The 26016-nt window shown below is 42.3% G+C and overlaps 1 protein-coding gene across 4 annotated transcripts in view; it reads right to left on the bottom strand.

Moving 5' to 3' along the window:
• The window catches only part of COL4A6 (collagen type IV alpha 6 chain), a 314655-nt gene that overhangs the window by 40879 nt on the left and 247760 nt on the right, over positions 1-26016 (bottom strand). For 2 of the 4 annotated variants that reach the window (XM_040468485.1, XM_040468487.1), the window contains exons 6-14: positions 19672-19788; positions 16184-16252; positions 14459-14494; positions 11308-11370; positions 10185-10220; positions 9964-10005; positions 8866-8958; positions 7500-7553; positions 161-220 (exon numbers count right to left, since the gene is read on the bottom strand). In XM_040468485.1, coding sequence (XP_040324419.1) covers positions 161-220; positions 7500-7553; positions 8866-8958; positions 9964-10005; positions 10185-10220; positions 11308-11370; positions 14459-14494; positions 16184-16252; positions 19672-19788 — 570 coding nt within the window. The remainder of the gene's footprint in view (positions 1-160; positions 221-7499; positions 7554-8865; positions 8959-9963; positions 10006-10184; positions 10221-11307; positions 11371-14458; positions 14495-16183; positions 16253-19671; positions 19789-26016) is intronic. The other 2 variants (XM_040468486.1, XM_040468488.1) reach the window with 2 other exon arrangements.

Genomic DNA, 26016 nt, shown 5'->3' with positions numbered 1-26016 from the left:
AAAAGGAGGAGATCATAGAGACCTGTCAGAGGGCTGAGGAAGAGAAATAAAAGAAGCTTTGGTGGCCATCAGGTTACATAATATAAAGATGCAAACAGGACAAAAAAATATGGACTGGGTGACTTGACAGACTTAGGCAAGCAACATTCCAGGTTCATACCCTAGGTCCTGGCAAACCAGGGATTCCCTTTTCACCCTTTTCTCCAGCAGTTCCAAATCCCTAAAGGAAAAAAGAAACCACAAGTTATAACATCCATTTCTTCATAGGTCTCCTGGCTCCATCCAAAGCAGGGAAGTAACTTTAAATCAGTGCCACTGACCTATTGGGGAGGCTCACCATGATGAGTCTCTTGTCACTGTCTGAGAAACACATGGGTCCTGAATATAATTTGGACCACTGATTCAAGGTTCCCTCTTGGTTTTAGAAGTAATGTCATGTTCCCCTAAACACTAGTACATGTATTCATAGCAACATGGACTGACAGCATAAAAATGATTAAATATCTAACCTCATTGGTTTTACAGATGGTAACACTAACATTCAGAAGGGTTAAGCATGTCATATGGGTTACAGAATCAATGAGATGGCCAGGTCTTCAAATTTCCATTCCAGGGCCCTTTCCATGAAAATAGGCTGTCTTCCATCACCTAGGAACTCATTTCTTTGACCCACAGATGGAGAATTTTGTTAATTGTTGGGGGTCGATACTAGAGGGAAGAACTTTTGCCCTCTGGAGACATGATGACTGTGTCATTCTCTTCAGTGGGAAGGATTATTGCTTTCTAGGTGTGGTCTAGAACCCTGCAGACCCTAGCAGTACTCTGAAGGGCACTATGAGATGGTCTTCAATCCCTCTTGCCCTGCTCAAAGACTGAAGATTTCAGTCATAGACCTGACTTGGGGACAAGCAGAAATCCAAACAGCAGACTGAGTGAGAAAAGCTTCCTTCCCTCTGGGTCCAAGGCAAGCATATTCTGGGCCCTTGAGATACAGAAAAGTTCATTATTAAAGTGGATAGAGTCTTTCATGGCAAACCTCATCAAGGCCATTTTGTTGTTACTGTTTAAAATTGGACTTTCTGGAGCATAGATTTTGGCAAACAATATTCATGCCTATTGTAAGAGTAAAGGAAGCAGTGATTCTTTCTCAAATGTAAGCTTGTAAAAGATGGTAAATGTTGTGGCATGTCTCCTGTTGTCCTCTTGATGTGACCTGGCTCAGCTGGTTATGCAGGCTCTGCTCTAATCCCACTTAGAGTTTTTCCTTCTTCTTACATACTCAGAGCACTCCCATGGGTACTGAAAGCTGGCTGAACAAACCTTAGCTTTGTAGGCCCAAGTTGTGTTTGTTTTGTTTTGTTTTTTAATGTGTTTTTTTTTTTTGTGCGTGTGTGTGTGTCTTTTTTATTGCGGGGTCGAGTGTGCATCTGTGAAGGGTCTAGTTCAAAGCAAGCTTTGGTTCCTTCTCGCCTTTCTTTTTTCTATGTCAATAGTTGTGTGTCAACTGGGTCAGACCTCATGCTGAATAGGATTTCTATTTGAAAGGCCTATGCGTCAAATGAACTCAAACTTACTTGAAATCTGTTCTGCATCTCAAATGGGAAACCAAGGCATGCTGCCACCTGGTGGAATCTGTGTATGGGTCTCTGAAGCCAAACATCATGCAGCTTTCCCTGGTCTGGCCATGGAAGCTATAGCAGCCCACACTGCCCCAGTCTCTTACAGCACTGAGATGACTTAAATGTATGAAAGTTTGTAAGCAGGAGGTCTATGTCACACTCACTTCCATCTCCTCCAAGACATGTTACTCTGCAGGCTGAACACATACAAAGTGGTTCCATACATACTTGTTGAATTAAAAAGAATGACCTGGAGACCAAAAGTGTTGCAAAAAGTGAAGCATGTCCTAGAACTGTCCAGGAACTGTCTCACACTCTCCACCTATCTTGCCTGTAGTTGGAAAGACAACGGAACTTTGTCCTCCTTCTTCAGAAAGCAGAAAGTGTATCAGGACTCTTGCTCTCTCAGAGAGCTTGTGCTACCATGTGAACAAAAATAAATACCCAAAAAGTTTAAAAAGGACAAAATCAAAGAAACTTATTTGTGTGTGTGTGTGTGTGTGTGTGTGTGTGTGTGTGTGTGGCGGGGGGGGGGTGGTGGTTAAAGCCAATAAACCATACATGACTTGGCAAGATATTGGGATGTAGGCTTAACTTGTCTCCCAGTACAGGAGGTACCATACAGGGCCCTGCTGAACAAGCTGTTCTAGAAAGATGTCCTGGGCCCCAACCCTCTCACAGTCAGTCCTTGTCATAAGCTGTCCTGCATCCACTGCTCCCATACCTCTTCTTACCAATGTCCAGGAAAACCTCACTAGAGCACTGGCTTAGCTGTTCATTTTTGGTTCAAGGTTGTTAGTGGCTCTGCAAAAACTCAACGTCAGTCATGTGGCCTGCAGTAAGTGGGGGGTGCCATAGTCACTGAGGCAGGGGAGAGGAGGGCGGTGCAAGAAAAAGACAAGCTTCAAACACTAGGCCAGAAGCAGGGGGTGTCAGCCCCCAGGCCCAGTGAAGGCCACTTTGGCCACGGGCCCTCAGAGGCAGGCTCATCAGAGAGGCAGGCCACCGTATAGTCATCCTCCTCTCGAGCTTCTCCCCTCAAGACCAAGCAGGCTCCCCTCGGTCCCAGCCAAAGCGGTGGACATGGCTAGACCCACCTCCACAACCAGGGCAGCTTCTCTAACTAGGAAAGGCAGGGGGGAGGCTGAAGCACATAGTTGAGGGGGAATGAGGCCATGGGGGAGGGGCGGGGAGTGATCTGTGGTAACATTTTGGAAGCCAAACTACAGAAATCCATTCTGCTCAGCACTGCAAGGGTCACTTGAGATTGGAAACATGAGGGGTCGGAAATGTCAAATGTCTTTCTAAACCCTGTGTAGGTCTCAGGGCTGCTATGGCTCTCAGGGCACCAGGGCCCAGGGCCCAGCTTAAGTCTGTCAAGCTGGGGCCCCTCCTCCAAAAGACCTACCTGAAGGGCCTGGAAAGCCTGGTGCTCAGTTGAAGGAGCACCCCACGTGTCCAGTAGTTGCCTCAGATCTACTCAATAGGTTCCTCAGGATTTGACAGTTTCCTCTTTCCTTTCCCCCCCAGCTCCCCCCCCCCCCCCCCCCCCGCTTATCTCTTCCATTCTGCCTTACCCTGTGTTTGCTGGTCCCCTGGACACAGGGAACACAGGTATAAGATTCTCTCTGATGCTCTCCATGAGAGTACCTGTGCCCACAACTGCTGGGGACAACATGGCAAAATGTGTGAAGCTGGGACTGAGCCAGAAAATCAGGGATGTTTGATCCTGCCAGAGGGGACAAGACAAAGAAGGTGACACATACATTTGTCAGGTTGGCCATTTGTCAGCAGCTCTTGCAAAGATTTGGGTTTGGATGGAAAGGAAACAAATGCTTAAAGAAAACATTTTTGAATTCCCTAGAGATTTGCATCCTCAGTGCTTCCATGTTTCTCAGTGACTGTAGATAATTGAAAGCTGATGTGCAGGCTTTGGATTTGAGAAGTGTGTTTCCTCTGGAAAGCCTAGAGCATCTCAAACACGTTACCATCTTTCTTCTTACAACCATTCTGTCAGAAGGCACATAAGGTGCCTGCAAATGTTCCCATTAGGCAGACATATTAGAAGAAAGAATGATTTGCCCAGGGTCTTACATCAAATCCGTGCCAAAGTGGGCTGAGAACTCTGGGTTCTTGACTTCCACTCTCTGAAAATATTCTGTACCACATGAAGGGAGGTATTTTCCAGCTTGGATGTCTTTACAGTCAACTGAGGTTTCTATTTTGCAGTCTACACAGTGAAACCCCAGAAATGCTGAGCTTGAAATGGTATTGCAGTTTATCACTGTGCATTCTTGTCAGTCATTCTCTCTTTCTTTTATGGAACAAAAGGGAATGGGGTGAAACCGTAGTAGAGGAAGTCCTCTGAGGCACAACAGGAATGGGAGGAAATCAGAGGGAGGGAGCATGAGCCAGAGAACCCAATAACACCAGATATCATAAAATCATCCACCACGAGAAGAACGAACTAGACTGTAGGGAGCAGTATGATAAAGGCAGTATGAATTGGCTAGCTTTTGAGAAACTTGGATTCCAGTCTCAACTCTGCTAATGACTTGCTGTGTGACTCTGGACATGCCTCTTCATCCATTCAAGCCATGGTTTCCTTTTCATTACAGGGAGATAAGCCCATCCCACCTTACTTACCTCTTGGGGATGATGTGAGGTGATTAGAGTCTATGTACAATGCTCATAAAGGAAAGTACAAACCTTGTTTCCCAACCCACTTGCAAAGTATTTTGTATTTGTGCTATCCAATAGAAATATGTGAGCTACTGGGGCACCTGGGTGGTTCAGTCAGTTAAGCGTCCGACTTTGGCTCAGGTCATGATCTCATGGTTCATGAGTTCGAGCCCTGCATCGAGTTCTGTGCTGACAGCTCGGAGTCCATAACCTGCTTTGGATTCTGTGTCTCCCTCATTCTGTGCCCCTCCTCGTTCACGGTCTGTCTCTCTCTTTCTCTCAAAAATGAATAAACATTAAAAAAAAATTTATGTTGATTTATTTTTGAGAGACAGAGCACAAGGGGTGGAGGGACAGAGAGAGGAGACACAGAATCCGAAGCAGGCTCCAGGCTCTGAGCTGTCAGCACAGAGCCCGACACAGGGCTCCAACTCACAAACCCTGAGATCATGACCTGAGCTGAAGTTGGACACTTAACCAACTGAGCCACGCAGGCACCCCCAAAATTTTTTTTCAAAAAAAGAAATACGTGAGCTACTACATTATTTTAACTTTTCTAGTAGCTACATTATAAAAGCAAAAGAAATTGGTGACATTAATTTTAATAACATTTTATATAACAAAATATATCATAAATATTGTCATTTTGACATTGAAGTAAAAAATATTAATGAGATTTTTTTTTAAGTAGGCTCCATACCCAGTGTGGAGCCCAACATGGGGCTTGAAATTAAAACCGTGAGATCAAGACCTGAATTGATATCGAGAGTCAGATGCTTAACTGACTGAGCTACCCAGGCACCCCATTAATAAGATAGTTTAGATCATTTTTCTCATACTTAGTTTTTGAAATCCATGTGTACTTTACAATTACAGTATATCTCATTTCAGACAAGCCATATTTCAAGGCTTGGTGGCTACATGTGGTTAGTGGTTATAATATTGGACAGCACAGCTTTATACTTTGTAAAGAAATGTCACATATATTGTGAGTTGGGCCTCAAAATAGTAGATATGACCATTGCCATGTTACAGATATACAGAGAGGCTCGGAGACTTGAAAAGGTTCCAGAGCTGGACCTGGATCTGAAGTCTACATGTCCTGTGTCTAACTTCGGGGTTCTCCTCCTTTCTGATTCATTGGACATTGAACTGATTAAGATCAAGGACATAGGACAGATGATTCTCTGTGCCCCTGTGCTTCTACAGGCCATCATAGAAGCATTTCAAAGAACCGTAGGGAAACTCTGGAGTCATCTATCCCCACTTCAAGCAGAGGCAGGCCTGATCATCTTGAATTCATCCATTTTCCTCCTGACCCCTACACCCAATCCATGAACATCTTGTCAACTCCTTCTTCAAAACACATCTCACAATTTAAGAGACATATCAACCACATATGATATATGGCCTCGTTGGATTCTGACTCTAACAGGGCAAGTATAAAAAATATGTATTTATGAGATAATCATAAATCTGAATTCTGACTTAACTGACATAAAGTAATTACTGATAATTGATTAACATTGATGATGTTTTAACTATGTTTTTAAAAAGTTCCTCTCTCTTAGAAATGCTGAACTATTTATGTTGAAATGATATGTCTCTTACTTGCTTCAGATTGGCCGAGTTGCTAAATATTGAAACTGAGTGACAAGTACAAGGGAGGATCATTATACCATTTTCTCCACTTGGTGTATGTTTAAAATGTCCCATAATAACAAGTCTACACTTTTTACATTTCGAATCCATGCACTTCTCTCCATTTTCATTGCTATCATCCTAGTGTAAACTACTACCATCTTTCCCCTGGATTGGTGCAGTAGCCTCTATTTGCTGCCTCAGCCTCCCCTCATCCTCCACACCCCACCCCCACCCCTGTCAGAGTGATCTTCTTTAAAATGTAAGTCAGAGCCAGGGTGCCTGGGTGGCTCAGTCAGTTAAGCCTCTGACATTGGCTCGGGTCATGCTCTTGCAGTCTGTGAGTTCGAGCCCTGTGTTGGGTTCTGTTCTGATAGCTCAGGGCCTGTCCTGACAGCTCAGGGCCTGGAGCCTGCTTTGGATTCTGTGTCTCCTTCTCTCTCTGCCCCTCCCCCACTCATGCTCTGTCTCTCTCTGTCAAAAATAAATATACATTGAAAAAAAAATTTTAAATGTAAGTCAGAGCCTTCTGATGGCTTCCTATTTCATTTAACACAAAAGCCACATTCGACCTACAAAGGGTCTGGCTCTTGCCTATCTCCCTGGTTCTTGCCTATCTCCCTGGTTCTTGCCTTTGATGACTCTGTTCCACACACTCACTTTTTTGCTGTTCCTCACAAGCAGTGAAGTTTTGCCAACCTCAGGGTCTTGGCACTTACCAAAAACACTCTTGCTGATCTTCATTGACTCACTTCTCCATAATGTTCACTTCCTCAGAAAGGCCCTTCATGACCACTCTGTCCAAAGTAGCCCACTCCTTTTCTCAATCCACATTCCATCACTTTACCCTTTTTTATTATCTTCTATGTATCACTTGCTACTATATGAACTTGTCCTTGATACATTTGTTTACTTGTTTAGTGTCTGTATCTTCCCTCACTCCCCCATTAGAATGTACTCTCCTCAAGGACAAGGACTTTTACTTATTTGACTGTTATTTACTAATGTCTAGCAGAATGCCTGGAACATAGGGCCCCTCAAAAGGTATAAGTTGAGGGAAAGACTCTAAGGTATAAGGGCAGATAGTGGAGTGAAGATAGGGCTACTAAGAGTAACTACCATTTACTGAACAATTGATATGTGCCAGGCAGGTACTAAGTCCTTTTCATGCATTTATCTCACATAATCCTCATAACTACACCATTATCACCGCCCCCCCCCCCCCGTTTTTTGAGGGAAACTGGAACTCAGATAAGTTAAGAAAATTGTCCAAGTTCACAAAGGTAGAAATTAGTGAGACCAAAAGTCAAGCCTAGGTCTGTTTTAATTCTAGAGCTTGAGCTAATAACTGCTAAGATCTATGGCTTCATGAAGAACCATGCTAATGTCTCCATAGGTTTGAGAAACAAGAATATTTCCTTAAATGCCTTCTAACAATGAAGATGATAGAATTGTCTACAATAACCACAGGAAGGGGTCTTCCTGTTAGCCTTCTATTGCTATAGTTCTTGTCCAATCAGGTCCTTAAATGCATGTTGACCAAACAGGGAGACTTACCGGGAGACCTGGAGGGCCACTTATTCCTGGTAAACCTGGAAGCCCTGGTTCACCCTGAAAAATCAACCAAAGATTAGTGAGTAACAGCAGGAAACAGTGAACACAAAGGACATGGCTCCATTGAGCTGCATGGGATGAGCAGTGGGGAACCAATGGGGTATCAGGTGGTGTAAATTCCCCAGGATTCCCAACTAATAACTGTGGCAGGATATCAGCTTAGGGAGCCCTTGTGGTGTGGGAAGGACCAAGGCCCACGGCAGGGAATGGAAACTGTCTAAAACAGAATCTCAAATGTTGAGGCTAATTGGGAGACAGAAAAGACAGTCATCTGTTATTTTCCTAGTGGAAGAGCTGTTCAGTGTGATTTCCTGTTACAAATTATAGGTTGCAAAGAAATCAATGGTTTGGAGAAAAAAGTAACAACTACAGTTTGGATAGGGACCCATAACACTCTAATTTGTCTTTCCCTGATATGCTAATTTACTTATTTGTGCCATGAAAGGGCTCCCTAAGGTTTGGGAATGATCAGGGAGGCAGGTGATCTTTCATATGTTCCCAAAGTGTTCCCAAATTAATTATTACTTTCTGTAAACCTGAAGAGGGCCTGGAGCTATTGCTTTCTCAAAGACAAAATTAAAGACATGGAAGTAAGCACCTTCCCTTGACTGGGCCCCTTGACCACAGGAGCAGGGTCACAAAACTTAAGGGAACCCCAGGGAGGAAGGAAGGAAGGAAGGAAATGCAGGTTACTGAAAGATACCTGCATACCTTAACAGCATACAGGCATTCAAATACACACCCACTCACATCGAAATAGAGATTATAACATATCTCAGTTAAACAGGTCTAACAACTTTAGCCTTGGTAGTTCAGATCAGGTGAATTAGGGCATCTACTGCCTCTTAGTGACAGTATATTCTATTTGTAAGGTCAGGTTTTGAGGGCAAATAACTTCTTTAAAAAGATAATTTAAAAGCAACCATTTATACCCTATGTGTTCTGTCATAGTGCTTTGGGGACAACATAAGTATTGAGAGGGTTGGGAGTTAGGACAAAAAAACCTAATTATTTAATGTTTGTTTTAAGTTATTCAGCATCTTGATAATTGAATTTGAAAAAGCAAAACACAGAAAATAGGACTTAAATAAATACTCAGGAGCCCAGGCCCACTCATAGCCACACACCAACACACAGACATTTTACAGAGCTTTTTGCAAGGGACAAAACAAAGAAGGCTTTACCCTCACTTCCAAACAAAAAAGCATTACCCAGAATATCTTTCCAATATAGCCTCGTTATTACAGTTGAACTTTGGTATTAATAGGAAAAGGATTATTAACATTTCCTGGGCTTAAATATTCACTACCTTGGATCCTTTCTTCCCTTTGGGAAATCCCATAAATTCCAGTTCTCCAGTAGATGGTGGGGGTCCTGCAGGGCCTGGGCGGCCAACATCCCCCTGTAAGATCAAAGGGAATGTTAAGCAAAGCAGAAACCACACGGACCACTTCAGAGGCTAGGTTTGTCCTCTGGATGTAATTCACAAATAAGCTCTCCATTACTTTGGCCTCTTTACCCTCACCCTTGCATCAGTGAGACAACAAAACTATCAGTGCCAAGGGGTGGGAAGAAGTATAAGCCTGAACAAATGCATTTTGTACCAGCACTGCAGAGGGAAGAAGCAAGATGAATGAAAGGAAACCACAAGTTTATGGTTGCTATGGTCATGCATCAAAGGGTGTTTAGAAGAGAGCAAAAAAGCGTTTTGAGCAAGGTGAATGACCACCTCTCAGCAATGGTGATTGGACTATAACTGGTCTAGTCCTTGCCAACAGCACAAGCAGAGGCAGTCTGTGTTGGAACACTGGAGGCTGTATTTGCTCCTTGAAGGCAGTGCAATCTACAAGAGGCAGCCATGAAGGGTGGAGAGGACAAGCTCCAGTCTCCCTTGAGGCTCCCAAATCACTGTCCAGTTTGTGCAGAAGGAAACAGGAGAATGAGGGAAGGGGGATAGAAGAGAGTGGTGAAAGAGAGGTTAAGGAGGGGATAGAAAGGGAGACGGGAGGAGAAGAAGGAGGAGGAAGAGGAAGGATGGAGGGAAGAGGGGAAGCAAAGGAAAGGAAAGAGAAGGTGAGACAATATACAAAATACCAGGGAAATACCCAGGTGGAAGGAAGATGGAATCTATTTCAAGACAGTATGTTTGTAAGATATACACACTTCACAAGTAGGAAGCAGGAAGACTACAATATTTTGAAGGAAAAAGACCACAGGAACCTATGTGTGGCATGTGCACATGCAGCCCTCCACAGATCCCACCAGAGGATCCATGTGGAGTGGGAAATTCTCATTTCCCAAGGCAAAAGTCTAAATCCCTTTAAAACACAAGCAGGCACATGTGTGCAGCCAGAGATGTTTCTTGGAGCATATGGAATGCACATTGTATTTTCCAAAATCTATTTACCTTGACTCCTTTCTCTCCTTGGAAACCTAACCCCATATTCCCCTGGGGCACAGGGTTGCAGGGAGGAAAAACAAAATCAATTACTAAACAAGCTCTAGGAACTTAAATTGGAATGCATTCTTTTTTACCAGAAAGTGTGTTTAACCAAACCAGAATATCTCTGGGGAAACTAGAGTACTTAGTGGTAGGAGGCCAAATGCCCCAAGACAAAGTATACTTACATCAGGACCAGGGAAACCGGGAGGACCTGGAGGACCCTATATTAAAAAATGTAAGGAAAGAGCACTTGTTAGTTTCAGGCAAAAAGAGTCTGAGCATGTTGGGAGTCACTAGAGATGAGGCCCCCACAGTATATTCTTTTTTTTTTTTTTTGATGTTTATTTATATTAGAGACAGAGAGAGAGAAAATGTGCAACCAGGGGTGGTGCAGAGAGAGGTGGAAACAGAATTTGAAGGAGGGTCCGGGCTCTAAGCTGTCAGCACAGAGCCTGATGCAGGGCTTGAACTCACAAGCTGCGAGATCATGGCCTGAGCTGAAGTTGGAGGTTTAACCGACTGAGCCACCCAGGTGCCCCTCCTCCTCACAGTATATTCTGGCTTTAGTGGAGCAGATTCTAGCTCCTTCTCCCATGGTTCTTTTTTTTTTTTTTTTAATCTCCTTTGAAATGTCCCAAATTGGCCTGATAATCATATTTGTGCTAAGGTGGTAAAGACTCGTGCATAATTCCTCCAAAATGGCCAGAAATTTTAAAATAATGGCTTTTGGTGAAGCTAAACCAAAGTAATCAATGGTGATATTTCATGCACTGTGGAGAAAGAACAATCTGGGGATGGGCCTTTCCCAGAACCACATGGATAACTGGCTATATGCTTTTTCTATACCAGTGAAGGCAAACAGGTTTGGTATCAGAAAGACAGGTAAGTAGGTAGCACTGTCCAAGTTGCAGTGTGGAGAAGGATTTTGAAGCTTCTTTTGTGACCAGGGTGAGTGATGGTGGTGATCATGTGATTAATTGGCAAGGTCTGTCATGAGTGAGGGGAGTGGAAACGGGCAACAGATGTGCCAGTTATGCTCCTGGGCCATACTTTAGGTTCAGCTAGAGTAGGAGGCTTTGGAAGCACACAGTGGATAGGCAGAAAGACCCCGACAGAGACAACAAATAGCTCCTTACAGAAGCATGCTTCACGTTAATCCTCCAAGAATGGAAGGAGGAGGAGAGCCTATATAAGCTGGAGAATTTCCACTAGGAGAGCCTATATAGGCTTCTATTTAATCCATGGCCGTGGTGGGGAAGCATCCCTGTGAATACTGTGATCACATGGGTAGATTTAGGTTGGTCTTACTTGCAATCCTGGTAGTCCCATGGGTCCTAAAGCTCCTGGAGGTCCGGGTGCTCCCTGTGGGCCCTGAAGACACAAGTTTTTACCCCAAGGTCAAAAAGAAGACAGTTTCTCGAGAAAATTGGAAATATGTGTCCACAAGAATTGCACAAGAATGTTCACGGGAACTTTATTCATAGTAAAAAAATTGGAAATGTCCCAGGTGTCCATTGATACAAGGACTGATAAATAACTGTGATGCATCTATACAGTGGAATAAATACTCACCATAAAAAGCAACAACCTACTGATATATGATACAATGTGGATAAATATCAAAAGCATTGTGCTAAGTGAAAGAAGCCCAGACTCCCAAAGCTTATATATTATATCATTCCCTTTATATAAAGTTCTAGAATGGGAAAAACTGAACTATGATGGAGAGAAATCAAAACAGTGGTTTCCTTTGGGTGGAGGCAGGAATTGACTGGGAAGGAGCAGAAGGAAACTTTCTGAGGTGATGACAATGTTCTATACCTTAAGATGGCTTTGGGTTACATAGGAGTATATATTTGTCAGAACTCAGCAAGTATACATTTAAGATTTGTGTATTTCATTGTATGTAACTTTTACATAAAAAGAAAAGATGCAAACACATTTTGAAGCCTAGGTAATGATAGGCATGCTGTAGCATTTAGGGGTAAGAGTACTATTGTCTGCAATTTACTTTGAAATGCATTGACAATAAGATGGATTGATGGATGGATAAGGATGGATAGATAGATTGACGTGGGATAAAGCAAGTATAGTAAAATATTAATGGTATGGATGTTCACTGCAAAATTCATTCATCTTTGCTCAATATTTGACAATTTTTATATTAAAGTGATGTAAAAAAACTTAAAAAGAACATGAAAACAGTTATGTCAATATAAAATAAAGTAGACTTCGGGACAAAGAATATTACCAGAGATAAAGAGGGGACATTTTGCAATGGTAAACTAGGTCAATTGATCAAGAACACATAATAATCTTAGATGTATATGCATCTAATAGCACAGCTTCAAAAGGCATGTAGCAAAATCTGGCAGAACTGCATGGAGAAATAAACAAATCTGCAAAGATATCTGGAGAATTTTAACATCCCTTCCTCAGTAATAAACAGAACTAGAGAAAACCAAACCAAACAAAAAACCCCAAAACAAACAAACAAACAAACAAACAAACAAACCCAGTAAGGACCCAGTAGATTGAAATAGCATTGTCAGCTACCTAATGACCTAATGGACATTTTTTAGATTGCTATACCCCAAAACAGCTTGAACACATACTCTAAGTACATATGGCACATTCACCAAGATTGTTCCATATGCTGAGCCACGAAACAAATGTCAACAGATTTAAAAGGATTGAAATCATACGAAGTGTTCACTCTAAGTGCAATGACACCAAACTAGAAATCAGCCATGTAAAGATAGCTGGGAAGTTGCCAAATACCGAGAAATTAAACAACACACATTTCCGTGGGTCAAAGAAAAAAACAGAAGAGAAACAAGAAAATACGTGGAACTGAATTGATAACAACAATATTACAAGGCAGACAACAAAATCTGAAGAGAAAGACGGCATGGGGCAAAGTATGGCTCAATTAAGGCTGGGGATGGTAATAAGGTGATATGTAAGGGATGGAGGGGCTAAGTGAAGTCAAGAGAAAGTTGGAGTTCAGAGGTTCCCCAGGAAATAGAACATTGCCTTGATAAAATTAATAACCTGTGGTCTCCTTACTGACCACAAATCTCTTATTCAGCCACCAAACCATCATCCCCAAATCTAAGTGATGTATTTATCATGCTTGTGTATGTAGGCGAACACTTTACCTTTGTGGACAGAGAAATGAATTCCTAAGAAGACCTATGCAGCTACCACAGTGGATGTGATTGTAAAAATGTAGTTAACACACCATCTAAGCCAGTGATGTTTGGCACTAGGGGATCTGTGTGTGCTTGATCTTTACTTCACCTCTGTTTTGCACGTGTGCTTGTATTGCATCCCGTTTCCTGCCTACCTACCTCTTCTCACACTGCTCTCTCTGTTTAGGAAGCTTCCTCCCATTGCCAGCCAGCCTAAACATTACCCACACTTCTATGAGGCTATCTTCTTTGTCTTAGATATGAAGATATGAAGTCTCCCATGATGTATCTTTAGGTGGACAGCATCTCTTTCTCAAAGCTGTTGTGGAATTCTTATGCCCCAGTCCTACTAGTTTTTCACATCTGGGTGTGTGGGGGATGGGGTAGGTTGGGCATGGGCAAAGATCATGTCTACACTGTCTCAGGGATCACTCCTAGCACTTTGCTGCTAGTGGGAGCTCAATACCTGTTCTCGAATGAAAAGAAGAAAGGAAGGAACCCTCATATAGGAAAGAAGGAAGAAAGATGTGGCTTTTCTTAAGCCACTTCAAAGGAAAGCAATGACAATGTGGCAATTCGAGGAAGTAGAAAGCTCTTATTAATACAACTCATGGCTCCTCATGGACTCCCTATTTTATTAAAAGTCCCTGAAAGGAATTTCTATATGGAATAACTTCTAAATTTTTTAAAATGTTTCTTTAGTTTGGAGAGAGAGAGAGACAGAGCATGAATAGTGTGGGGAGACAGAGATAAAGGGAGACACAGAATCCGAAGCAGCCTCCAGGCTCTAGGCTGTCAGCATGGAGCCTGACGCGGGGCTCAAACTCGTGAACCCCAAGAACATGACCTGAGCCGAAGTCAGATGCTTAACCGACTGAGCCACCCAGGCACCCCTATATGGAATAGCTTCTAAAGAAGAGTGTTCTACTTGTTTTGTTTTACCCACAACAGTTGACACACACAGAAAACAGTAAACAGTTGCTGAATGAAAGGCAAAATTCTTTCCTAATACATCTCAGGGAGTTTGCAGGTCCCTGGCCTAAAGGGTTGAAAGCTTGCCTGTCGTGTTAACTTGAGGGGGATGGTCTACTCTCTCAGAATGTTCTCACCTGGAAAATGTCAACAGTGTGATCCGCTCTACCTCAACTGTCTGGATTTTCCTTGAGAATGTCTCCAAAGACCTTTGAATACCATAAAGAATGCAAAGGGACCAGCAGTAGCTATTGACTCAACATTGAGAGTTTCACACATATATAACAACTTACAGTGATTCCATCCAGTCCAGGCAGTCCAGGCTCCCCCTGAAAAACAGACAAAGGCAGGACACTGAAGAGATCCATTAAAGCTGTGGTATTATTTCATAGATAACTAACCCACACTTCACGGGCAGAAACACAACACTGCTGATGCTTGGGCCTCCTCTGTCAAGGTCTTGTGTTTTAAATAATGCATGAATTGGACATATTCAGCCACTTACTTTTTTTTTTCCTAAGAAAAATCCAGACTCTAGAAGACAAATATTATAGCCTTGGTTGAACAGGGTTTAATATTTTACTTGGATTAATTAATTTTCACCTTTGCTAGAAACTTATCAATTAGAAACGGCTTCTGTGGGCTGGTGATTTTCCTGCTCTTTCTGGAAGAAAGCAAAGCTACCTTCCCGTGTGCCTTCATCCCCAGAGAATCTGTGCCCATATGTATACAATGCAAATCAGACATTTCAAGGGAGAATCAACAGAGCATACAGTCTCTGATTACGTTTTAATTACTTTGCAGCATCTTAAGTCACTGTATGAATCTGTAATATAACCATCTTGTGGAAATTGCTGTATTCCACTGGGTCCAGGGTCTCTTTGATTTTTGGCAAAACCATTTAATCAGTGCTTGCTACGACAATGGCCATATTTTGACACCTGCTAGTCTTACCCCATTTGGCGTACAGTCAAAAATCAGCTCTCTGCAGCACAGAAAGAGCACTGCCTGGGTTTTAGCTCTTCGGTAAACTAGCTATGTGAGTCTGAGGAAGTCACACAGCCTCAGTGTACCTCAGTTTTTCTATTTGTAAAATGAGCAACATGAATCCAACAATCATGAGGTCCTTTCCAAGTCTACCATTCTATCTTCTGCTGTGGAACCTAAGCCAAGAGCCCAAACCCTGTGCCTTCTCCAGTTCTCGGCCACCTACCCCAATCACTGCCTTCCAAAATGATGTCTAATGTTCCTGATTCTGTGCACGGATGGAAGACAGGAAGGTGCCATCTTCAGCTGAGTGAACATGTGTGCATCTTCCCTTCATATGTTGGGCACATAAGATACCCATCTGCTACCAGGGAAATGATAAGCTCACCTCCTACTCTGCAAGGGAATAGGGTCAATCATTTGGCACCAGAGTTTACTGAGGGGCCCACAGGATACCAGGTAGCATACATCAAGAGTACAGTCACAAGAATACAGAAGGTTCTTGTCAATTCTAGGAAGAGATGAAAATTTTCCAGCCAGCTGCAGAGTTGATGGGCAATTTTTGCAGACAGCCAGGGGCCCAGCTAGGGATGGGCTGGTGTGCAGGTACAGAAAAGAGCGGGGCCAGGATCCTGGGCTGGTGGCCATGCTGAGATGGGCGGAGATATGCATGGCTTCATACCAAGGCATGCAGACATCAAGGATTGCAGAGTAGACAAAAAGTATCTGTCTCCAGGAAATGTCTTGGCTTGTCAAAGAAAATGATACCCATGCAAACCGTTTGTTTGCTGATCTGTCTCCTATTTTTGGTCTAGATCTTACAAAGCAAATCTCTTTGACGGTATGGTTGCAAACATTTCTGTCAGTGTTTCCACCACAAAAAGCTCCAGATCCCTTTTAAATCTAGCTTGATCTGCTCCTTAGAGACACAGATGCTAGTTCTAGAAATGTTTTTATTGGAGGTGGGGCCCAATCCCAGGAAGCTCAGCTTATAGCCAGCCTAGTTAGCGGTCTGCCTTAGAGGCTCTTACCTTTATTCCTTTGAAACTACTTTGGGCAAGGACAGGTTCACCTTTAGAGCCTTTCTGGCCAGGAAGCCCCTGAGTAAAATAAAAAAAACTTGTGAGGAAATGCACACAAACACACACAGCTTTGTTAACGATATGACCTGATCACCTAGGGGACGCAACGGCAAGAGTGTAAAATTATGTGGTTTATTCTATGGCTGTGCTAAGGGACAAAAAGTGCATCCCCAAAACAGGTGTTGTGTCTCAAAGCTGTATACCTGCTTCCCCAAATCCTGAGTCCGAAGTCTATAAAGGGATTAGAAAGTAAGACACTTTGACTCTCTTCAGAACACTGATCTGAACGTCCACATATAATGCACATGTCATTCATAAGCTTATAGCTCATCTGCTCCACCCCTCATAGATTTGTCTCTGACAGGGCCTTTGTCTAGGACAGGGGTTGAAGAACTTCTGTAAAGAGCCAGAGAGTAAGTAATTTGGACTGTGTGGGCTGTATCTGGGCTCTGCCTTATACGCTTCTTCTCTTTTTTCTGCACACACTTTTAAAACTGTAAAACCAAGCCACAGGCCAAGGGTCACATGGGCCAGTTTGCAAACCTCTGGTTTAAGAGATCTCTACAAAATCATCTCTATCCTGTGTTTCTACCATAAGACCTCAGCTTCAACACCCATCTAAGAGTCTGGTGTGCCTCACTATTAACATGGAAAACAGTTCAAAGTATACCCAACCTGTCTGTCAACCAGGCTTTTTACTGTCTCACTGGCAGATGCTGGCTAATGTCTGCTAAATGTTGCCCTCCTGGGGAAAATCAATATCCCTATAGCTAAGGGGAAGTCAGGGGACTTCCCAGTTAGTATTGGGAGTAGGACTAAGCTCTGCAGACTGAAGAATTGCCTGAATTATGGATCCCTTGAGCTCAAGGATCATAGGTATGTTAGAAAAACAAATGGTCTCAGAAAAACAAACCAGCTTCCTTCCTAACATTTCCTGTTCCTCTTATTCTTATGGAAACTACTTTTATCAAAGAAGCTTGAAAGAATAGCCACTGGAGTTTCAGCATGGTTATTAAGGTTCAGCTTAGTAAAATATAAGCCCAAATTCCTATTTAGGCTTAAGGGGAAGCTTAGGGACAGGATTAGGTTTTAACCTTGTCCTTTTGGCTGTCAGGGGATGTTTATTATCTAAATATTTCTTTTCTCCCTCTTGGGGGCAACATTTACTTACTTTGCTGGATTTCCATTCTCTTAACACAGATGTGATTTGTTCTCTTCCATTGCCATGGCAGTGTTTGGAGGACTTTGTGACTCAAACAGCTGGTACTATGATGGTATATCTTTCTCCATTCCCCACCCCCACTACATATTGGTTTGGTCTTTAGATGTCAAGGTCCTTTATGCCAATCTGAGGCTTGTGCTTTGTCTATCTCACTTTCTTACATGTATACCCACACCCACAACTTGGTCACTGAAGGCAATGGTGCTGCTTTTCCAATAAAATGCTAGTTACATAATGCTTCAATGAACATTGGGAGCATATACCTTTTTGAATTAGTGTTTTTGTTTTCTTGGTATAAATACCCAGGTATGGAAATAACCTAAGTGTCCAACAATAGATGAAGGGATAAAGAAGATGTCACACACACACACACACACACACACACACACACACACACTGGAATACTATTCAGCTATAAAAGAATGAATTTTTGCCATTTGCAACAACATGGATGGACCTTGAGGATATTATGCTAAGTGAAATAAGACAGAGAAAGACAAATACCATGTGATTTCACTTATTTGTAGAATCAAAAACAAAAACAAAACAAACAAAACAAAACAAATCTCAGATACAGAGAACAGATTGGTGGTTGCAGAGGGGAGATTGGTAAGGGGATAGGCAAAATGGGTGAAGGGGATCAATAGATACAAACTTCCAGTTACAAAATAAGTAAGTCATGGGGATGTCATGTACAGCATGGTGACTACAGTAAATAATTTTTAAAAATTTTATTTTATTATTATTATTATTTTAAGAGTATATTTATTTATTTTGAGAAAGAGAGTATGTGCGCAAGTGGGGAATGGGCAGAGAGAGAGGAAGAGAGAGAATCCCAAGCAGGCTCTTCACTCTCAGCACAGAGCCCAACGCAGGGCTCAGTCTCATGAACAATGAGATCATGACCTGAGCCAAAATCAAGAGTTGGATGCTTAACCAACTGAGTCAGCCAGGTGCCCCTAAAGATTTTATTTTAAGTAATCTCTACATCCAATGTGGGGCTTGAACTTACAACCCCAAGATCAAGAGTCTCATGTTGCACTGACTAAACCAGCCAGGTGCTCCTATAGTAAATAATATTTTACTGCATACCTGAAAGTTGCTGAGAAAGTAGACCTTGAAGGTTCTCATCATAAGAAAAAAAAAATTGTCACTCTGTATGGTGACAGCTGGTAACTAGACTTACTGTAGTGATCATTGTGTACAAATATCAAGTCATTATGTTGTACACCTGAAACTAATATAATATTATACATCAATTATACTTTAATAACAAAAAAATACATGAGATAGCATTGGAATAAGACACACTGAAAAAAATGCCAGTTAATTCATGTAGCTATGGAATCTGTCTAATAGCATGATTTCTAGCTAGATATATCACATCAGTACCCTTGGTTGCTTAGATTATTTCAAGTAAGGTTGATGATGGGCTTGAATGTTATTTTTCTCTTTCCAGTCACTTATAAAAGTAGCATTACAAGGGCATGGCACCTATTAGAGATCATTTAGATCCAAAAATTGAGCTCTATCTTATGAATAAAATTAAACAAAAGTGGTGACCTCGGGATGTAATGAATGCCATATCAATCCCAGAATGAAGGGTTATGAGAGTGTGGGGGGAAGGGGGAAAACTGTGTCAGTGTAGTGTAGAATTTCTCAATTATTTATCATTATTGACTGTGACAGATGATTCCTTGTTGGGGGTAGCTTCCCTGTGCTAGTAGAATGCTCCCAGTTGTGACAACCAAAAATGCCAATAATAACTGGAAAATGCCCCTTGGTGTGGGGAATCACGCCTGGTTAAGAATCACTGGTCTAGACCAAGCTTGCCAAACCCTTTGGGTCATTATTAGAGCTTCCATGATCCCATGTAAGCCCTCCAAGTATGTGATGTGGGAACATGTCAAATAGCCCAAGTGTGTACTTTGCTCTGAAATTTACTACAGTCTTTTTGCAATCTTGCCAACTCTAAAAGGATAATTAAAAAAAAAAAAAAAACTCTAAGTAGTGGAGCATGTGTACACCCCCTGCAACTGACATTCTTCTTTACACTTTTTAATGTTGTGCTGCCAGCATAGACTCCTGCATTGAACAAGGGGTTGCAGTGGTTGCCCTACAGATGCTTAATGACATCTCCATAAAAGCAGAAAAGGGGCACACTTGGAGGCAAAGAAAGCCATTTTAAATAATGTGCAAAGATCTGGCAACGTACGGGTGGTCCAAGAAGCCCAGGATAGCCATCGGGGCCTGGATATCCAACATCTCCTTGAGTTCCATTACAGCCATCCAGGCCAGGTGGGCCTCTGGGCCCTGGCTGTCCTGGGTGGCCCTGTTCAAAGAGAAAAGAAGGGATCAAGTCAGCCACAGGACTCTTAGCTACTCTGACAAGCTCCACAGTAAGAGAAACCAAGTATGCTGTCAAACTCTGGCTCCTTGTCCACTCCCTTAGCTCTGTGAGAGCTACACTCTCATAGCTTTTGTTTACACTCAGGTATATGTAGCTCAGTGTTACCCCTCCCCAAAGGATCCATGCTCTAATGGGACCCATGCTGAAACTAAAGAAATCAAGCCTGAAGAGATGAGACTCAGGATGCTACAACTTCATCTTTCCTGGGTACAAAGATGTACTAAGATGGGGCTCAGCTGGTTGGCAGCTGAAGTGCTACCATCAGGGAATCATGCCAGGCCTTGGGACTCCTCAGAACAGACTGGAGCCTGGGAAGCTTGGCATGGCTTTCTGTATTGGAAAAGCCTGGGGCTTTTATATGTCTCTGCCTAGGAAATGATGCTGACTTTTGGTCAAAAGAGTAGAAGCAGTTTCCACGGCACAATCTCTCTTAAAAGCTAATTGATGAAAAATAAGCAAGTCTCAGAGGCTTCTTGGAAGATGGCAGTGTAGGAGGACGCTGGGCTCACCGCGTCCTGCAGGTCACTTAGATTCCACCCACACCTGCCTAAATAACCCAGAAAATCTCCAGAAGACTAGCAGAACGGATTCTCTGGAACCAATCATAGACAAGAGGCCCACGGAAGAGGGTAGCAAGGGCGGAGAGGCAGTGCGCGCTCCACGGACTGGCAGGAGGGAGCCAGGGCGCAGGGGCGGCTGGCCGGCCAAGCAGAGCCCCCGAGTCTGGCTGGCAAAAGCAGAGGGTCCTGACGGAGTGTGTTCTGACAGCAAGAGGGACTTAACATCTGGAAGGGTGTAAGCTAACAGATGTGCTTGGAGAGCAGGAAGACTGGAGGACAATGGGAGGGAGAGTTGTTGAGCCCCAGACGACAGAGCGCAGCATAGTGGGGAACAAAGGAACTTGCCAGCGCCATCTCCCTCGCCCATCCCCCAGCCAAAATCCCAAAGGGAACCAGTTCCTGCCAGGGAACTTGCTTGCACCGCACAAACACCCAAGGCTGTGCTTCTGCGGATCCATCCCTCTGGGGGATCTGACTCACTCCCGGTGCTGCAGGGCCCCTCCTGAAGTGGATCTCCAAAGGAAAAGCGAGCTGAGCCTGCCCCTCCCACCCCTGTGCACCTTGCCGATCCACCCCAGCTAATATGCCAGATCCTTAATACCACAAGCCTGGCAGTGTGCAAGTAGCCCAGATGGGCCATGCCACCCCACAGTGAATCCCGCCCCTAGGAGAGGGGAAGAGAAGGTGCACACCAGTCTGACTGTAGACCCAGGGTGGGCTGGGGGCAGACATCAGGTCTGACTGCGGCCCCACTCACCAACGCAAGTTACTCAAGACAGCACAGGGGAAGTGCCCCGCAGTTCCGCACCACTCCAGGGACTACCCGAAATAACAAAACGGAAGAATTCCCCTCAAAAAAACCGCCAGGAAATAATGACAGCTAACAAACTGATCAAAAATGATTTAAATGATATAACAGAAAGTGAATTTAGATTAATAGTCATAAAATTAATCGCTGGACTTGAAAACAGTATAAAATACAGCAGAGAATCTACTGCTACAGACATCAAGGGACTAAGGAACAGCCAGGAGGAGCTAAAAAATGCTATTAATGAGCTGCAAAATAAAATGGAGATGACCACAGCTCGGATTGAAGAGGCAGAGGAGAGAATAGGTGAACTAGAAGATAAAATTATGGAAAAAGAGGAAGCTGAGAAAAAGAGAGATAAAAAAATCCAGGAGTATAAGGGGAAAATTAGAGAACTAAGTGATGCACTAAAGAGAAATAATCTATGCATAATTGGTATTCCAGAGGAGGAAGACAGAGGGAAAGGTGCTGAAAGTGTATGTGAAGAAATAATAGCTGAGAACTTCCCGGATCTGGGGAAGGAAAAAGGCATTGAAATCCAAGAGGCACAGAGAACTCCCTTCAGACGTAACTTGAATCGATCTTCTGCACGACATATCATAGTGAAACTGGCAAAATACAAGGATAAAGAGAAAATTCTGAAAGCAGCTAGGGATAAATGTGCTCTAACATATAAAGGGAGACCGATAAGACTCGTGACGGATCTCTCTACTGAAACTTGGCAGGCCAGAAAGGAATGGCAGGAAATCTTCAATGTGATGAACAGAAAAAACATGCAGCCAAGAATCCTCTATCCAACAAGTCTGTCATTTAGAATAGAAAGAGAGATAAAGGTCTTCCCAAACAAACAAAAACTGAAGGAATTCGTCACCATTAAACCAGCCCTACAAGAGATCCTAAGGGGGATCCTGTGAGACAAAGTACCAGAGACATCGCTACAAGCATGAAACCTACAGACATCACAATGACTCTAAACCCATATCTTTCTATAATAATACTGAACGTAAATGGACTAAATGCGCCAACCAAAAGACATAGGGTATCAGAATGAATAAAAAAACAAGACCCATCTATTTGCTGTCTACAAGAGACTCATTTTAGACCTGAGGACACTTTCAGATTGAAAGTGAGGGGATGGAGAACTATTTATCATGCTACTGGAAATCAAAAGAGAGCTGGAGTAGCCATACTTATATCAGACAAACTAGACTTTAAATTAAAGGCTGTAACAAGAGATAAAGAAGGACATTATATAATAATTACAGGGTCTATCCATCAAAAAGAACTAACAATTATAAATATCTATGCACCGAATATGGAGGCCCCAAAATATATAAAACAATTACTCACAAACATAAGCAACCTTATTGATAAGAATGTGGTAATTGCAGGGGACTTTAATAACCCACTTACCAAAATGGATAGATCATCTAGACACATGGTCAATAAAGAAACAAGGGCCCTGAATGAGACATTGGATCAGATGGACTTGACAGATATATTTAGAACTCTGCATCCCAAAGCAACAGAATATACTTTCTTCTCGAGTGCACATGGAACATTCTCCAAGATAGATCACCTACTGGGTCACAAAATAGCCCTTCATAAGCATACAAGAATTGAGATCATACCATGCGTACTTTTGGACTACAATGCGATGAAGCTTGAAATCAACCACAGGAAAAAGTCTGGAAAACCTCCAAAAGCATGGAGGTTAAAGAACACCCTACTAAAGAATGAATGGGTCATCCAGGCAATTAGAGAAGAAATTTAAAAATATATGGAAACAAACGAAAATGAAAATACAACAATCCAAAGGCTTTGGGATGCAGCGAAGGCAGTCCTGAGAGGAAAATACACTGCAATCCAGGCCTATCTCCAGAAACAAGAAAAATCCCAAATACAAAATCTAACAGCACACCTAAAGGAAATAAAAGCAGAGCAGCAAAGACACCCTAAACCCAGCAGAAGAAGAGAAATAATAAAGATCAGAGCAGAAATAAACAATATAGAATCTAAAAAAAACTGTAGAGGAGATCAACAAAACCAAGAGTTGGTTTTTTGAAGAAATAAACAAAATTGATAAACCTCTAGCCAGGCTTCTCAAAAAGAAAAGGGAGATGACCCAAATAGATAAAATCATGAATGAAAATGGAATTATTACAACCAATACCTCAGAAATACAAGCAATTACCAGGGAATACTGTGAAAAATTATATGCCAACAAATTGGACAACCTGGAAGAAATGGACAAATTCCTAAACACCCACACACTTCCAAAACTCAAACAGGAGGAAATAGAAAGCTTGAACAGACCCATAACCAGCGAAGAAATTGAATTGGTTATCAAAAATCTCCCAACAAATAAGAGTCCAGGACCAGATGGCTTCCGAGGGGAGTTCTACCAGACATTTAAAGCAGAGATAATACCTATCCTTCTCAAGCTATTCCAAAAAATAGAAAGGAAAAGAAAACTTCCAGACTCACTCTATGAAGCCAGTATTACTTAATTCCTAAACCAGACAGAGACCCAGTAAAAATAGAGAACTACAGGCCAATATCCTTGATGAATATGGATGCAAAAATTCTCAATAAGATACTAGCAAATCAAATTCAACAGCTTATAAAAAGAATTATTCACCATGATCAAGTGGGATTCATTCCTGGGATGCAGGGCTGGTTCAACATTCGCAAATCAATCAACGTGATACATCACATTAACAAAAAAAAAGAGAAAAACCATATGATCCTGTCAATCGATGCAGAAAAGGCCTTTGACAAAATCCAGCACCCTTTCTTAATAAAAACCCTCGAGAAAGTCGGGATAGAAGGAACATACTTAAAGATCATAAAAGCCATTTATGAAAAGCCCACAGCTAACATCATCCTCAACGGGGAAAAACTGAGAGCTTTTTCCCTGAGATCAGGAACACGACAGGGATGCCCACTCTCACCGCTGTTGTTTAACATAGTGCTGGAAGTTCTAGCATCAGCAATCAGACAACAAAAGGAAATCAAAGGCATCCAAATGGGCAAAGATGAAGTCAAGCTTTCGCTTTTTGCAGATGACATGATATTATACATGGAAAATCCGATAGACTCCACCAAAAGTCTGCTAGAACTGATACATGCATTCAGCAAAGTTGCAGGATACAAAATCAATGTACAGAAATCAGTTGCATTCTTACACACTAATAATGAAGCAACAGAAAGACAAATAAAGAAACTGATCCCATTCACAATTGCACCAAGAAGCATAAAATACCTAGGAATAAATCTAACCAAAGATGTACAAGATCTGTATGCTGAAAACTATAGAAAGCTTATGAAGGTAATTGAAGAAGATATAAAGAATTGGAAAAACATTCTGTGCTCATGGGTTGGAAGAATAAATATTGTTAAAATGTCAATACTGCCCAAAGCTATCTACACATTCAATGCAATCCCAATCAAAATTGCACCAGCATTCTTCTCGAAACTAGAACAAGCAATCCTAAAATTCATATGGAACCACAAAAGGCCCCGAATAGCCAAAGGAATTTTGAAGAAGAAGACCAAAGCAGGAGGCATCCCAATCCCAGACTTTAGCCTCTACTACAAAGCTGTAATCATCAACACAGCATGGTATTGGCACAAAAACAGACACATAGACCAATGGAATAGAATAGAAACCCCAGAACTAGACCCACAAACGTATGGCCAACTCATCTTTGACAAAGCAGGAAAGAACATCCAATGGAAAAAAAAGTCTCTTTAACAAATGGTGCTGGGAGAACTGGACAGCAACATGCAGAAGAATGAAACTAGACCACTTTCCTAAACCATTCACAAAAATAAACTCAAAATGGATAAAGGACCTGAATGTGAGACAGGAAACCATCAAAACCCTAGAGGAGAAAGCAGGAAAAGACCTCTCTGACCTCAGCCATAGCAATTTCTTACTTGACACATCCCCAAAGCAAGGAAATTAAAAGCAAAAGTGAACTATTGGGACCTCATGAAGATAAAAAGCTTCTGCACAGTCAAGGAAACAACCAACAAAACTAAAAGGCAATCAACGGAATGGGAAAAGATATTTGCAAACGACATATCAGACAAAGGGCTAGTATCCAAAATCTATAAAGAGCTCACCAAACTCCACACCCAAAAAACAAATAATCCAGTGAAGAAATGGGCAGAAAACATGAATAGGCACTTCTCTAAAGAAGACATCCGGATGGCCAACAGGCACATGAAAAGATGCTCAACGTCGCTCCTCATCAGAGAAATACAAATCAAAACCACACTCAGATATCACCTCACGCCAGAGTGGCCAAAATGAACAAATCAGGAGACTACAGATGCTGGAGAGGATGTGGAGAAACGGGAACCCTCTTGCACTGTTGGTGGGAATGCAAATTGGTGCAGCCACTCTGGAAAACAGTGTGGAGGTTCTTCAAAAAATTAAAAATAGACCTACCCTATGACTCAGCAGTAGCACTGCTAGGAATTTACCCAACGGATACAGGAGTATTGATGCATAGGGGCACTTATACCCCAATGTTTATAGCAGCACTGTCAACAATAGCCAAATTGTGGAAAAAGCCTAAATGTCCATCAACTGATGAATGGATAAAGAAATTGTGGTTCATATACACAATGGAGTACTACGTGGCAATGAGAAAGAATGAAATATGGCCCTTTGTAGCAATGTGGATGTAACTGGAGAGTGTGATGCTAAGTGAAATAAGCCATACGGAGAAAGGCAGATACCATATGTTTTCACTCTCATGTGGGTTCTGA

Source organism: Herpailurus yagouaroundi, unplaced genomic scaffold, assembly GCF_014898765.1.
Source record: "Herpailurus yagouaroundi ecotype Mexico unplaced genomic scaffold, PumYag 67700, whole genome shotgun sequence".
Lineage (NCBI taxonomy): Eukaryota > Metazoa > Chordata > Mammalia > Carnivora > Felidae > Herpailurus > Herpailurus yagouaroundi.
The sequence above is the reverse complement of the archived record's forward strand: the minus strand, read 5'-3'. Positions and strand labels throughout refer to the sequence as shown.